Genomic DNA, 16,560 nt, shown 5'->3' on the forward strand with positions numbered 1-16,560 from the left:
GATATACTTTTTTTTTTATCTTCTACAAATATCGACACTACTTATGAAAAATCCTGCGTACGTTACTAGACTTCCACTTGAATCAAAAGTGCTTAGTTCTTGCAAACCTTAAAGCCATATGTGCTCAGAGTAATATAATAGAGACTAAAATATACCTACGTTCAAACTTAAGAGACTATTTGACTTAAAAACTCCAAACTTTTCTCTATATATACCCATGAAACATCCACTAATAATCGACACACATACAAAATCACAAAAGCTTCACGCATTCTCATATATAGAACAAAAAAATATGATAGGGTTGGACGATATTTACAAGGTGGTGGTGGCCATGGTGCCACTCTATGTGGCACTTATTTTAGGCTATGGGTCAGTGAAATGGTGGCATATGTTCAAGCCGGAACAATGTGATGCCATCAATAGATTCAATTGCTTCTTCATTCTCCCATTTTTCAATTTCCAATTCATAGCAAATATCAACCCATACAAGCTCAACTACCTCTTTTTAACCGGAGACCTAATCGGCAAAGCCTTAGTAATTTTAATTCTCATCTTATGGGCTAACTTTTACAAAAAAGGGAGCTTTTCTTGGTCCATAACTAGTTTTTCTTTGGCCACTTTGAACAACACACTTGTTGTTGGTGTCCCATTGATGAAGGCCATGTATGGGGATTTAGGGGTTGATCTTGTTGTTCAAGCTGCTGTGATTCAAGCTTTGTTATGGCTTTCTTCTTTGCTATTTGCACTTGAGTTTTGGAGAACAAAAATGCATAATAGTGAAAATGTAATTGGTAATTCTGTTGAATTGCGGACTATTAGTGACTTGGAAGGAAATACTACTACTACTCAAGTGAGGAATAATAATAATAATAATGCCCTGGCGTTTTGGCCTTTGATGAAGACTGTCTTGGTAAAACTTGCTAAGAATCCCAATTCTTATGCTTGTTTTCTTGGTCTCTTTTGGGCTCTTTTAGCCGGTAGGTATGTATGAACACACTTTTATTTATTTAATTATCTTCTTCAACATAATTTTTAATTATACGTGTGAGATTAAATGAATTCTTGTTATTTATTTATTTATTTATAATAGGGGTGACGATCATGACACTGGAGTTCAAAACCTTTACTTGCTCTGATAACATGACGAAATGTTTGACCTTCATTTAAAAGTTTAATATATTATTAAGAAGAGCATATTTAACTGTTTGACTCTATGGTCAACAGCTCATTTTATTTTACTTTTTCCACGTAACTGACTAGTTGTTTCTAGTAAATTTCATCTACTAATTTTTAGCAAAAAATATTTTCTCCTTCTCAAAATATTTGTCGCATTTATTATTTACATGCTAATTAAGAAAACATTTATAAAGATAACATTTTGACTGTTTTACCTTCTTTAACATATTTCATCATGTTGTCTCTCCTCAATAAACATTTACTCTATTAATAATGAAACTTCTTAAACGTTGGTATGTGAACTCACAAAATTAGTCCATTGAGGTAATTAATATAAGGGTAAAATGGGAAAAACTATTTAATTTTATCTTGGGTAAATAAAATGATAAATATTTTGAAATAAGTATTTTTAGTAAGGGCGACAAATATTTTAAGACAGATGGAGTATAGCTTTCACTAGTAACGTGTTTGGTCGTATTGAAGTGTTTTTCTTTTCAGTTTCTTATTATTTGTATGTTTTGGGTTTTTTGTTACAGGTGGAATTTTGAAATGCCAAGCATAATAGAGGGATCCATCTTGATAATGTCAAAGGCTGGTAGTGGTGTTGCAATGTTTAGTATGGGTAAGTGTTTTTAAACAGTTGGAACAACAATAAGGATTCTTCCTTTTAATGCAGCATTTAATAACTTTTGATCCTTAATTTAATGAAACAGCTAGTTTAATTTAATGAAACAGCTAGCTTTAAATAACTTCTGATATTTTGTTTAACCAACAATCACTTTCGTTCTTTTATGAACTGTTTTTTATTAGTACTACTACTGAAGATGACTTTTCATTAAAAACATCAAATTTAATGCAATTCTTTTTGCTAAACAACAGTGTTTTTTGAATTTTATTTTTAGGACTATTCATGGCTTTGCAAGGGAAGATAATTGCATGTGGAGCTGCATTGACAATTTATGCAATGATTTTGAGGTTTGTTGTTGGACCAGCAACAATGGCACTCGGCTGTATAGTATTGGGCTTACATGGAAATGTTTTACGCATTGCTATCCTCCAGGTAATTAACCACAAAACTAATGTCTATAATTTGGGATCTTAAAGTTGTTTAGAGATTTATCAGTAATTATCTTATATATCGTATGACAATGTAAATATTTTTGTTCCGTCAGCGCATAAAATAAAAGGCTCGGGATTTCGTACTCGTGTTGTCGACCTCTATAGTTGTATAAAACTCCCTCCGTTCTCTTTTAGTACTTGTCCTACTTGCATTTTGCACTTCCATAATTTTTTTTAATTAAATACTCCATCCGTTTCAATTTATATGAACTCATTTGACTGGACACGATATTTAAGAAAGAGGGAAGACTTTTGAAACTTGTGGTTCAAAATAAACCTTGAAAATTTATGTGGCTGTAAATCATTCATAAAGTGAATTTGTTTCCAAATTAGGAAAGAGGTCATTCATTTTGACACGGACAAAAAAAGAAATAGGTTCAAATAAATTGAAACAGAGGGAGTAGTTATTTTTCTACGTTACCCTCGTTAACTATGCGTTGGTTATCAAAATGTGACTATTCATATTCGCACTCCAATAAGTTTTAGAAAATAGTTACTCCCTCCGTTCACTTTTACTTATCCACTATGAATTTTGCACATCCCTTAAGAAATACTTTCTCTGGATAAAAAAGAGTATCCACTAATTAGCCATTAACTCTTTAAAAAAACAGGTAATTTGACTAAACTGCCACTAATTAAATATGTATTGGAATTTGATCACATAACACTTAATAGGAGCAAATCTAAAAAAATAAGGTTAATTGTTTCTTAATTTGATTAGTAGACACTCTTTTTGACCCAAGAAAAAAAGGCTATGTGGACACTCTTTTTGATCCGAAGAGAGTAATAAATAAAGTGAATAATTTATCATGATATCCATATTAATTGGTGCATAGTTTTAATGGGACTTGAAAATGATTTAAAAATTAGTAATTAATGTGGGTAAAATAGGATTTTTTTTTCTCTTGATATTGGACAAGTAAAAATGAAAATCTATTTTTAATATGGCAAACAAGCAAAAGAGAACGGTAGGAATTCCCTTAAGAAATTATTTGTTAATTGTTTATTTACTAAATTATTCATATTAATTATGCCTTGAAAATTAAATTTAACTACTAATATTCTATGTATTTACTTAATAATAAGGAAAAAAAAATCTCTTTTGATTTGTTATTGGCTCAAGAAATCGTGTTTTTGCTTGCGCCAATGAAACAATCTAAAGTAACTCCATATAGTTCTTTCATTAGCAGAGTCGAAAGTAAACACAAACATTAGCATCTAATTAGACCTAAAGAGCAACTCGGTGCACAAAGCATCTCATGTTAATGGATTTTCTAAAAAAAGAGAGGGAGACAGCCTATCCTAACACAAGCATTAATGGCTGCTCGAACCCGCCATTGCTCCAAAGTCTGTTTAATTAGCCTCAACTTCTTAATTATTTGCAAGAGCATTTCAGACGGCTATCAACTTGAGTCTGGCCAAAATTACATTTTGTTTTTCAGAACAAAATGAGTATTTTGAAAATATAACGGGATTACACAAAATTTACATAATATTTAAAAAAGTAACAATAGGTCTCATAATTTATTTTTGTGGTTTTAAAATTGATATAATCAAGTTATTTCCTAAAATTACTAATTGTTCTATTTTATATTTTTGCAGTCAGCATTGCCCCAAGCAGTCGCTTCTTTCGTTTATGCCCAAGAATATGGACTACATGCCAACGTACTCGGCACTTCGTAAGTTCTTTAACTTTCTAAAACAAATTTGACAGCTAAAAGCTAACTCAAATAATTTCAATAATATGAAATTTAACTTATAAATACATTTAAATTAAGATTTTCATTTAAATATGAATATCGTTAAACAAAAATATATTCCTTGTTTTGGAAATGAGTAATTATTTCTAACCTTGAGAAAAATGAAATTTAGAGTCCCCCGCTTTCGCTCCACAATTATCTATTCTTGTTATAATACCTTAACTGGAATATTTAAAAAATGTATAAAGCTGTTTTACATCAAATTTGAAATTATGCTGTCAATATTACTTGATTTTGGTTGATCTTTTGAAGAAAAAATATTAAATCAAACTCACTAGCCAGTCTCTCTTGAATTTGTAAAAGTTATATAGAACAATATTATTAACGACCTGATATAAACGTTTTATGACTTCGAATAATGCTTAATTTTGCTGTCCATTTATCTTTATTTCAGGGTCATTGTTGGCACCATTATTTCCTTGCCGTTGTTGATAGCATATTATGCAGTTTTGGATATTATGCCTTAAGATTGATCTCCGGGAGCAGGCTTTATCATTAGCTAATTAGTGGGAATGCTATTAATTAGTGGGTAGAACTTGGCTTGTAATTGAAATATTTATGTAACAAATTATCTTATCCATTTATGATTTTATTGATTTCACTCCTCAATTTAGAATCTTAAACAAAAGAGATTCTAGTAAAAAGGCACGTACTGGTAGTTGGGGTTTGTGCGATGAAGTTGATCGTGCTGATCAGAGGAGGATTTAGTATTTTAGCACCGGGTTCATTTAAGTTCAGTGTTTTAGATACAAAGCATAATTCTATATATAACATTCACTAAAATTATAATACTAGGGGTGTATGGCCCGTGCTGGCGTAATATCATTGTTACAGGACAATTGCTCTACAGATAGTTGCAATCATTGAGTTGTACGTCAGAACATCAGTTCACAACATGACTTTAGCATATTAATAGACCATAATGTTGCATAGCAATTCAGTTTTCTTGTTCAAATGTTACAACAAGAAGGAGTGAGTTATCACAAACCGTATCTGTACAGCCAAAAGTTTTGCAGCATTACCCACTTTGTTTACAAATTAAGTACAACTTGGTATGTAGATAATTTAAGCAAATCAAGCTATTAAGCTAGCAACATATATGGTGCTTAATATATATCTCCAGTTTCATGGCTTCTGTGCAGGTGTATTTGATGTTTGTCTTTATGGCAAGAGTGACAAAGGTAGCTGACAAACTCTAATGGGTACCTTAAGACACATTACAAAGAAATAAGTAACGGCATAATAATAATAATAATAATAATAATAATAATAATAATATAAAAGATATGCTTAAGAACTACTACCCTAACAATCGTGATGAATGACGATCACAGATATAACATTCTTACACGAATGGAAGCCAAACAATCTTCTTTTATCATCCTATTGAATGAAAGCCATCAATTTGATTATATCATTGTGCCATCACAGAAATGCAGTTATGCTCGGTATTGTTCTATTTTATAGGATAAAAAGGGCTCAGCAAGCTACACAAAGCAGATTCCCCAAATACCTTTTTGGATATTTCTCAGTATCCTGGCTATTCATGGAGCGTGAGATGCAGGGAACTAATCATTTGCTTCTGGAAAAAAATTGAAGAATTGATTGAAAATATAGTTTGCAGCACATTATTACCATATTGATCTATTTGTGAAGCTTGCACAACATAGCAAATTCTGTTAAAGTCAAAACAAGCATGTTGACAGAATGGACATTTCGTGAACATTGACATTTAACTTGAGTATATACCTATAGTTAAAATTTAAAACTTCCAACAAGAAAATTGAAACAACATATCTGTTAAGAACATGAATCATTTTCAGATCTAGTTGTACTCAACCATCGACTCAATAGAATCCCTCAATTTACGCGTATAGCTCTCAGAGTAAATAGAGTCCGGAACCAAAATGACTCAATAAAAAACCAAGTGAACCAAAATACCCCAACAAAAAAAAAAGTTATAAAACTACCTTTAGTGCAGTAAAATACTGCGCTAAAGTTTTTTTTTTTTTTGTATAGCGCAGTAAAATACTACGCTATAGCGAGCACTAAAAAAATTTTTTTTGGTAAACTTTTTTTTTTGCAATACTTAGTGTGTTTTTTCATACTTTGACCAACGATTAGTCGTGTGTTAAGACTCCGAAACGTCAATATTTTATATAGAACCTGATATTTTTTTCTGCGTACAATAATGTAGGCGCAATACATCAAGGATACGTAGACATTCGGATTGTCATTTTAGGGGTTGAAAAGGTGCTCGAAGTAAGTTTTGTTTGAAAAAACTTAGTGTTTTTGGGCCAACTTTTTTTTTTTTTGTAACACTTACTGTTTTTTCCATACTTTGACCAACGATTAGTCGTGTGTCAAGACTCCGAAATGTCAATATTTTATATAGAACCTAATATTTTTTTCTGCATACAATAATATAGGCCCAATACATTAAGGATACGTAGACGTTCGGATAGTCATTTTAGGGGTTGAAAAGGTGCCCGAAGTAAGTTTTGTTTGAAAAACTTAGTGTTTTTTGGCCAATTTTTTTTTTTTTTTTTTTTGTAACACTTAGTGTTTTTTTCATACTTTGACCAATGATTAGTCATGTGTCAAGACTCCGAAACGTCAATATTTTATATAGAACCTGATTTGTTTTTTCTGTGTACTATAATGTAGGCTCAACACATCAAGGATACATAAGTGTTCGGATCGTCGTTTTAGGGGTTGAAAAGGTACCCGAAGTAAGTTTTGTTTGGAAACTTTAGGTTTAAGTGTTTTATTTTTTAAGATTTTGATTTAAGCGTGTTATTTTTTAATCAAGACATAACTTTATTTTGAATATAAATCTAATTCAATTTGATAAAAAAGTATTTAAAAAATATAGGGAAAAAAGCTAGTTGTAAAGTGGTCAAACATTAGATGGTCATAACTTTGCCCTCGGACGTCCGATTTACGCGATATTTTTTTTATTTTGGGTATTTTTCCGAGATCTATGCGGACAAACCGCCACAAGGCGGTTTGGCCAAGCCGATATTTAAAAAAAAACACCTTTTATTCCATTCAATTTCAATTTTTCCCTAAACTGGCGTGAAATTTTCAATTTTATTTACTTATAATATGATGATACGCAATAGATTTCAACGTAAAAATCCCGGGGTAATGTAGTTGTGAATGTCAATTTCACTTATGTGGTTTCAATTTTTAAAAATAAAGCTAACTAATTTTCTCAACATATAAAGTTGACTAAATTTTTTAATCCAGACATAACTTTATTTTGAATATAAATCTAATTCAATTTGATAAAAAGGTATTTAAAAAAATATAGGGAGAAAAACTAGTTGTAAAGTGGTCAAACTTTAGATGGTCATAATTTTGCGCTCGGACGTCCGATTTACGCCTTTTTTTTTGGTATTTTTCCGAGATCTATGCGGACAAAGCCGAGCCGATTTTAAAAAAAAAAACACCTTTTATCCCATTCAATTTTCCTCCAAATTAGCGTGAAATTTTCAGTTTTATTTACTTATAATATGATGATACGCAATAGATTTCAACGTAAAAATCCCAAGATAATGTAGCTGTGAATGTCAATTTCACTTATGTGATTTCAATTTTTGAAAATAAAGCTGACTAATTTTCTCGACATATAAAGTTGACTAAATTTTTTAATCAAGACACTTTATTTTGAATATAAATCTAATTCAATTTGATAAAAAAGTATTTAAAAAGTGGGAGAAAAGCTAATTGTAAAGTGGTCAAACTTGGTCATAACTTTGCGCTCGAACGTCCGATTTACGCGATTTTCTTTTTTGATTTTAGGTATTTTTCCGAGATCTATGCGGACAAACCGCCATCGAGCCGATTTTTAAAAAAACACCTTTTACCCCATTCAATTTCAATTTTCCCCCAAATTGACGTGAAATTTTCAGTTTTATTTACTTATAATATGATGATACGCGATAGATTTCAACGTAAACATCCCGGGGTAATGTAACTGTGAATGTCAATTTCACTTTTGTGGTTTCAATTTTTGAAAATAAAGCTGACTAATTTTCTCGACATATAAAGTTGACTAAAATAACCTTACAGTCAAACATTAAGTTTTTTCAAACAAAACTTATTTCGGGCAGCTTTTCAACCCCCTAAAATGACGATCCGAACGTCTAAGAGCCCGTTTGGATTGGCTTATAAGTTGCTTATAAGCTGGTTTCAGCTTTTTTGAGTGTTTGACTGGCCAGCTTAAAGTCATTTTGTGCTTAAAATAAGCTCAAAAAAATAATTGGGCCCATTTGACTTAGCTTATCTAAAACAGGTTATAAGCTGAAAACAGCTTATAAGCCAAAAAAAAAAAAGTTAGACTACTCCAACTTATTATTTTTAGCTTATAAGCTGTTTGCAGCTTATAGGCATAAGCCCATCCAAACAGGCTCTAAGTATCCTTGATGTATTGAGCCTACATTATTGTACGCAGAAAAAAATATCAGGTTCTATATAAAATATTGACGTTTCGGAGTCTTGACACACGGCTAATCGTTGGTCAAAGTATGAAAAAACATACTAAGTGTTGCAAAAAAAAAGTTTTACCAATTTTTTTTAGTGCTCGCTATAGCGCAGTATTTTACTGCGCTATAAAAGATTTTTTTTTAGCGCAGTATAAAGTAGTTAACTGCTCCATCTCCCTGAACTGCTTTAGCGCAGTATTTTACTGCGCTAAAGATAGTTTTGTAACTTTTTTTTTTGTTGGGGTATTTTGGTTCACTTGGTTTTTTATTGAGTCATTTTGGTTCCGGACTCGAGTAAATAGTTATACTTAGTCTATGTAGGCCGTTCGGGCACGATTTGTGAGTAAAAGACCAAAAGAAAATATAAATGTATGAGCAAGTAGAAGACATGGTATGTTATACTTCAATTATTTAACATATACAGGGATATGTAGTGAAAATGCACGTCTTAGTGTGATATTTGATTTTTAGCTTGATTTATAAGTTGCTAAAAGCAGTAAAGTCAGTTATTGAAATTTTCTAATGTGTATAGGCATAATAAAAGCTGCATCTTAAGAAAGTAAAAGGAGAGGGGGAATTACTTGTCAACATCTATTTCGCTCATTAGCAACAATGTAATTCAAGAACTGCTTCTCTTTCAAGCTCTGTATAGCAAGTCATAAAGAAAAAAGATTCAGCATATGTTTTTCAAATATTAGGTATTTAATATCTTAACATATTCGCCCAAATCATCCCATAAAAAATACTTACCACTGATTTACCTTTCTCAAAAGCAACTATCATTCCCTCTGTAGAAAAGCAGATAGATTTAATACCATTCAAAGGATAGCCGAAAGTGGAGCTTGAAAACAAAACTACCCCTAGAATTCAAAATTAAATTCCACAACATACTGAAAACAAAGGTCATGATAATTAATGATATGTGTGAAAAGTTGTTAATCTTACATGATGTAATTCTGACCGCATGAGGCACAGCTAAAGAAGAAGAAATTCCAAACCCATTGTAAGATAAATTTGGAGCGAAATCTGATCTAAGAGGTGTAAAGATGTAAAAAGACATCATGAGAGAACGTGTGTTATTTTAGTCCAAAACTTCACTTTCTTCAAGCAGTCAGAATCAACATAAATTCCATGATCATCAACAATGTAGTCATTCATCTTCAAAGACTTATCTTCTTGGGACCTGAATTTTCTTAATTCCATTAAGTTGTTTAAAAAATTTAGATCACGAATCAAGTATGTAATGAACAATTACGTACTACAAGAAAAAAATTAATAAAATTGAAAATCAAAAACTAAAAATTGCTCCAGTAACCAAGTTGTCTAATTACTTTAGCATCACCACACCACCGAATTAGAGCCCGTTTGGATTGGCTTATAAGTTGCTTATAAGCTGTTTTCAGCTTTTTTGAGTGTTTGGCTGGCCAGCTTAAAGTCATTTTGTGCTTAAAATAAGCTCAAAAAAATAATTGGGTCCATTTGATTTAGCTTATCTAAAGCAGCTTATAAGCTGAAAACGGCTTATAAGCAAAAAAAAAAAATAAGTTAGACTTACCCAACCTATTTTTTTTTTAGCTTATAAGTTGTTTGCAGCTTATAGGCATAATCCCATCCAAACAAGCTCTTAATTTGTTTCTTCCAAAGCAAGTTCAACAATTCTACCAAATCATTTTTCTTACCTGCTTTATATCAGTTAAAATATGTTTCTTTTATCGAAAGATCTATTTAAAATAATTGTAGAACTAAATGCAATTTCTCAGCTTCTATAGATGAACACTCAGTAGACTTGGGCCTCACAAGGAATACACCCACATATGAAAATCGCGAGATACACATAGAATGAGAATTGGAAAAATAAAGAGATATTACCCGGAATAAGGTGATTGGGACTCAATCAATCAATCAACTAATAACTCAATCCTAAATTAGTTAAAACTGGCTATATGACTCCTCTATATCTATAAAAGCCCCAACGAATTCTCACAAGATATGCGAATGTCACCACCTCGGGTATTAACTAAATTAACTTTGGGAAGTGCAAAAATAAAAATAAATTATAGAAGTTTATTAGAATTTCTGGAATCCCATAAAACTGAGAGAAATAATAAACTTGGATCACCTGAAAAGTTTCGTTCTCGGTGTTGAAATTTTCTGCTTTCGGATCATCATTTTCATTGAAAATCGAACTTTGATTGGTGACTTTTTTTAGTTTTCTTGCTTTGCATCCACCCAGTGATAGACCCAAAAATATATTGGGCTAATATTTGTTAGGGTTGGTAGTGAAAGGGATGAGTTCGCTGTTCAATTGCAGGGAAGAGGAAGGTGGCTGTAGGAGTAAAAGGCACGTAGCTAATTAGTAATGCTCCACTAAACTAAAATGACGAAATTATCATTGATTTGAAATTTATTGACATCTAAACAAACATGTTGAAATGTCACGACCCATTTTAACAAAAGTCGTGCGGGCACTTACCTTTCCCACCTCGATAAGCGAACCCTTAACCCATCGATAAAGAAAACATGAATAACAAATCAAGCAAGCGGAAAAGAATAATTACGTAAGTCTTACAATTATATATAATAGAAATAGTGCAGAATAAGAAAAATATCCCCAGGGCCTAGTCTAAGTCATACAAGAGCATCTAATGAAAATATATAAGTTTGGAGCAATAATACATAAAACTATCTATGTCACTGAATAGGAATAGTAGGACATAAAATAGGAAGAGTCTTCAAGGCAGCGAACGTCCGTGCTCACCCTAGAAACTCGTAACAATGCTGATGACGACGATTAGCCATATGAGATGGAAGCAGAACCAACCTGATACTCTACTTTCATAAAGGAATGCAACAAGTGCAGGTCAGTACAATACAACGGTACTGGTAGATATCATCGGCCGATTAAGCATACTAACATAATTCCAAAAATAAAGCAAGATAGGCAGATAAAACAACAAGTATAAGTCAAACATAATCGAAGCCAAGTACACGTCATCGCCTAAGTAGAGCATCTAATCCCAAATGTGCCAAGTCTCAATATACCCAATTCGAATCCAACATCATAAGTAAAACACCAAATCATATCAATGTAAGCCATGATGCAACGCAATGCAATAATGTACGGATGCAATGCAATGCCATGCAAATGCTGTGTACACATGTATTCTGGAAGGAAATATCGACATCTCGGTAGCACAACCCAAAGTGAATCGCGAAGTCTAAGTGCTGCTCGTCTCGGATCTTTGCCCAACAGACAGACGAGACCCCGAATCTTTGCCCACGGGGGTTCTCACCGGCACTACCCTGGGGGACCCGCGGAGTCCATGCACTCACTCAATCCACGATTTCAGAACTAATATCGGATATCAGACTCTCATTTCACTCTCATTTTAAAACCGAGCCCAGCTCATCACAGTGTTTCATCAAGTACCAACAGTGTCTCAACAATATATCATGAAGAATGAGAGTGCGTGCAATGCATGTATCAATATCAATAAATCATGCTCAATATCACAAGTATCAACAAAGGGGTACGCCAACAATATATCAGTGTCACAAGTTCCAACGGTGGGTACGCCAACAATATCACAATCAAGATGGAACAACAAATTTCGATAACTACTAACAACACATGGCATCAAGCCAACAAAATAAACAACCAAGTCATAACACAACGGGGTGGCTAGCCCCAATAACGCAGCAGGGCCCAACCTAAGATAATATCCAACCCAAGTTCATACCTGAAGGTTTACATGCTTTCTCTGACAATATAATCTAAATATATGCTTCGCTATACGAAGTCTCACTAAGGGTAAGCTATAACCTACTTGGATGGCCGAACAACAAACACCAATAAATCACACTTTCAATGTTATGTCCCGTGTTTTCGCATAATTGGAAATCGAGAAATAATTAAGACTTGTGTGTTATGAGGAAATATTTTGATTCTAGTTGATATGACTATGTTGGTTATGAAATCATTGGTGCTAAAACATTGGGGAAGGCCGAGGGTAAATTTGGAATTTCGGAAATTAGTTTCGGGAATTACAAAACGGGATTTTTAACGAATTGGGCCAAGAAAAATTGGAACAAAAAAATTTGAGCCCAAGTGTCAAAGGGTAGCCGGCCAAGGCTTGGCCCAAGATCCATTTTAAGTGGTCATGTGATTATCACATGACCCTTGATCATGATATATATCCATAACTCCTTTGGAATTTTCAAAAAAGTGAATCAAAACAAAAAAAAATATAAGAAAGCACCTCAAAAAACCTCTCGGCCGAAACCTCTTCAAGAACAAAAAAAAAAATTCCTAGCTTTTGTTTGTGGCTCAAAGATCTTTGTTTTCCCATATTTGTAGAGTCCTCAAGACGCTCTTCAACGGGGTACAATTAGTTTGGTGAAAGGAGCACGTTCGCGGCAAGTCGGAAATTCAAGAAAAGGTAAGAATTTTGCTATTTTAATGTTATGGAATTGGTATGAATGTGTTAAGGATTGAGAATAGACGAGAATTCCGTAGTATTGATGTGTGAATAAAACCGTGGGTGTGTGTATATATGATATTTTGATACACGCGACCGCTTAAGACAGATTTTGCTATAAACTATGTTTGAAATGGCTTTTGGTGAAATTTTGACATAAGTTTTGATTTGATAAATGAATATGCGATTTGGTCTGGGTATCTATGTAGGGTGCCAGTCGCGGCCCACGGGGCTGGGTCGTGACAAAAGTGGTATCAGAGCAGTTTGTCCTCGGAATGTCTACAGGCCGTGTCTCGTAGAGTCTTGTTTATCGATGTGTTGTGCACCACATCTATAAACAGGAGGCTACAGGGCATTTAGGGTGTTACTTTTCTTTGGAATCTTAGATCGTGCGATAGAGCTGTGCTATTAGGACGATTCTGATCTGACCCGTTATTGTGTTTGCAGTGATGCCTCCGAAGAAGGCAGCGGCGGCCCAGAAGGGCAAGGCGAGGATGGGAGAGACTAGTCAGGCACAGCGAGCTACCCAGGCTCGTGTTTATGATTTGCCTGAGGTTGTGCCTCATTCTGAGGGGTCCGCTACACCACCATTGGTACAGCCTGGAGCAGGTCCTTCAGCAGCTCCAGAGGCCCGAGTACCCGCTCCTGAGACTCCAGCTCCTCAGCCAGGGGCGGAGGACAGGACCCTGAGGGAGGCTGTACAGTTGCTGACCACATTGGTAGCGGGGCAGGCTCGCAGACGCGGGCGGAGGGACGATGATGATGATGACAGGCGTGACAGCCTGCGGGTTCGAGAGTTCTTATTGTGTGGCCCTCCAGAGTTTTTCGGGTCTAAGCCCGATGAGGACCCCCATGACTTTATTCGGGGGATGCGGCGCTCACTAGACTTGGTCAGGGCTTCAGAGACCGAGTCGGTCGAGTTGGCCTCGCATAGACTGCGGGATGTTGCTGCTCACTGGTATGAGACCTGGGAGCTATCCAGGGGCGAGGGTGCTCCTCCAGCTACTTGGGACAAGTTTGTGACTGCTTTCACCCGCCACTTTCTGCCCCCAGAGTTGCGACGGGCGCGGGCTGATCGATTTTTACATCTGCAGCAGAGGGGTCGGAGCGTTCGTGAGTATAATCTGGAGTTTGATTCCCTGGCCCGGTATGCACCTGCCGTAGTAGCAGATATGTCCGATCGGATGCACAGATATGTTATGGGGTTTGATCGTTATTTGATCGACGGCTGTATGGCAGTGTCATTGCAGACAGATATGGATATTGCCCGACTTCAGGCTTACGCGCTGGGTATGGAGGACCGTCACAGGTCTGATTATTCTAGCAGAGATCGGGACAGGAGGCCGCCCAAGAGGGCTAGGTCCGCGGGATATTCTGGAGATTCTCGAGGCGGACAGCCTCAGCAGCAGCAGACAGGCAGACAGCTTCCTCCGTCCGGCCGGAGTACTCAATCTGGCGGCAGGAGGTTTGATAGTGCAGGACCGTCTGGGGCCGGTCAGGGCTCCAGGGTGGCAGGTTCACAGGTGTCTAGAGGCCCCAGCCAGGCCAGACCACCCAGACCCCGTTGTTCTCATTGCGGGAAGTCTCATCCTGGGGAGTGCTATCGAGCCACTGGAGCTTGTTTTTCGTGCGGTGGTCAGGGCAATTTTATGCGAGATTGTCCGTTGGCTAGCGGTTCTGGTAGTGTGGCTCAGCCGACAGAGTCAGCCGCCGGTTCATCATCTGCTCCATCTGTTGCACGCCCTGCAGGGCGAGGTGCGCCGACACCGGCGGGACGCGGTCGAGGTCGTGGTAGTGCTTCGGGTTCTAGCGGTCCCTCGAACCGCATATACGCATTGGCCAGCCGCCAGGATCAGGAGGCTTCGCCGAATGTCGTCACAGGTACATTACTGGTTTTCTCCAGATCTGTATATGCATTGATTGACCCTGGTTCTACTTTATCGTATATTTCCCCGCTTGTTGCTAGTAAAATTGGGATAGTGTCTGAGCCTATAGAGCCATTTGAGGTGGCTACGCCGGTTGAGGATTTTGTAATAGCGAGGCAGGTTTATAGGGATTGTTCTGTGACTATATATGATCGTTGTACTAAAGCTGATTTGATAGAATTAGATATGCTGGAATTCGACGTTATTATGGGCATGGACTGGTTATCTTCCTGTTATGCTAATGTTGACTGCCAGAAAAAGGTAGTCCGTTTTCAGTTTCCAGGGGAACCAGTTATAGAGTGGTTCGGGTCCACAGCATCGTCGAGGGGTAAGTTTATTTCATACCTCAAGGCTAAGAAGATGATCCAGAAAGGTTATATCTATCATTTGGTTCGTGTGCACGATACTGCAGCTGAGACACCTACCCTTCAGTCTGTTTCGGTCGTTAGTGAATTCCCAGATGTATTTCCTGACGAGCTTCCTGGCCTTCCGCCTGAGCGGGAGATAGACTTTGCTATAGAGTTAATGCCGGATACGCAGCCTATATCTATTCCTCCGTACAGGATGGCACCGGCTGAATTGAAGGAGTTGAAGGAGCAGCTGAAAGATTTGTTGGATAAGGGCTTTATTAGACCCAGCACATCACCCTGGGGAGCGCCGGTATTGTTTGTAAGAAAGAAAGATGGGTCATTGCGGATGTGTATCGATTATCGGCAATTGCATAAGGTGACTATAAAGAATAAATATCCTCTCCCCCGAATTGATGACTTGTTTGATCAGTTGCAGGGTGCTAAACATTTTTCGAAGATAGATCTGCGCTCAGGTTATCATCAGGTGAGAGTGCGAGAGTCTGATATCCCGAAGACTGCTTTCAGGACCCGGTACGGGCATTACGAATTCAGAGTTATGTCTTTCGAATTGACTAATGCTCCAGCGGTATTTATGGATCTGATGAATCGGGTATTTCGGCCTTTTCTGGATATGTTCGTTATTGTGTTTATTGATGACATTCTGATTTACTCGCGATCAGCCGAGGAGCATTCAGATCATTTGAGGACGGTGCTTGGTATTCTCCGTCGACAGAAGTTATATGCTAAATTCTCCAAATGTGAATTCTGGTTGACTTCTGTGGCATTCTTGGGCCATATTGTCGGCGCAGATGGTATTCGGGTTGATACGCAGAAGATTGAGGCTGTACAGAATTGGCCCAGGCCTACTACACCAACAGAGGTGCGCAGTTTTCTAGGATTAGCCGGATATTATCGCAGGTTCGTGGAGGACTTTTCTTCTATTGCAGCACCACTGACGAAGCTTACTCAGAAAGCAGCAAAATTTCAGTGGACTGATGCCTGCTAGCGCAACTTTCAGATGTTTAAAGAAAGACTAGTTACAGCCCCAGTTTTGGCTCTTCCAGAGGGATCCGACGGGTATGTTGTCTATTGTGACACCTCTGGTATTGGGATAGGTTGTGTGTTGATGCAACACGGTCGAGTCATAGCCTATGCTTCCCGGCAGCTCAGACCGCACGAGAAGAATTATCCCACTCATGATCTTGAGTTGGCCGCGGTGATTCATGCTTTAAAGATTTGGCGGCATTATTTATATGGGG

The 16,560-nt window shown here is 36.5% G+C and overlaps 1 protein-coding gene and 1 long non-coding RNA gene across 2 annotated transcripts; one reads left to right on the forward strand and one right to left on the reverse strand.

Annotated features, from left to right (window-relative positions):
- The first annotated feature begins 227 nt into the window (after positions 1 to 227).
- Positions 228 to 4,735, forward strand: LOC132644856 (auxin efflux carrier component 5-like). The gene is made up of 5 exons (XM_060361501.1): positions 228 to 984; positions 1,716 to 1,801; positions 2,082 to 2,239; positions 3,901 to 3,977; positions 4,453 to 4,735. The coding sequence occupies exons 1-5, from the start codon at positions 296 to 298 to the stop codon at positions 4,523 to 4,525; spliced, it is 1,083 nt and encodes a 360-aa protein (XP_060217484.1). The 5' UTR covers positions 228 to 295; the 3' UTR covers positions 4,526 to 4,735.
- A 292-nt stretch (positions 4,736 to 5,027) lies between these two features.
- On the reverse strand, positions 5,028 to 10,919 carry LOC132644857 (uncharacterized). The gene is made up of 5 exons (XR_009583935.1): positions 10,668 to 10,919; positions 9,494 to 9,731; positions 9,299 to 9,336; positions 9,130 to 9,192; positions 5,028 to 5,264 (listed from the first exon to the last, which is right to left on the reverse strand). It is a non-coding gene; the product is annotated as an uncharacterized LOC132644857 (long non-coding RNA).
- Between the last annotated feature and the right edge of the window lie 5,641 nt (positions 10,920 to 16,560).

Source organism: Lycium barbarum, chromosome 6, assembly GCF_019175385.1.
Source record: "Lycium barbarum isolate Lr01 chromosome 6, ASM1917538v2, whole genome shotgun sequence".
Lineage (NCBI taxonomy): Eukaryota > Viridiplantae > Streptophyta > Magnoliopsida > Solanales > Solanaceae > Lycium > Lycium barbarum.

Bases quoted from the DNA above. Each gene is read 5' to 3' on its own strand.
- LOC132644856 (XM_060361501.1), top strand. From the start codon at position 296: ATGATAGGGTTGGACGATATTTACAAGGTGGTGGTGGCCATGGTGCCA. The intron at 985-1,715 runs GTATGTATGAAC...TTTTTGTTACAG, and splicing joins TGGGCTCTTTTAGCCGGTAG to GTGGAATTTTGAAATGCCAA. The intron at 2,240-3,900 runs GTAATTAACCAC...ATATTTTTGCAG, and splicing joins TACGCATTGCTATCCTCCAG to TCAGCATTGCCCCAAGCAGT.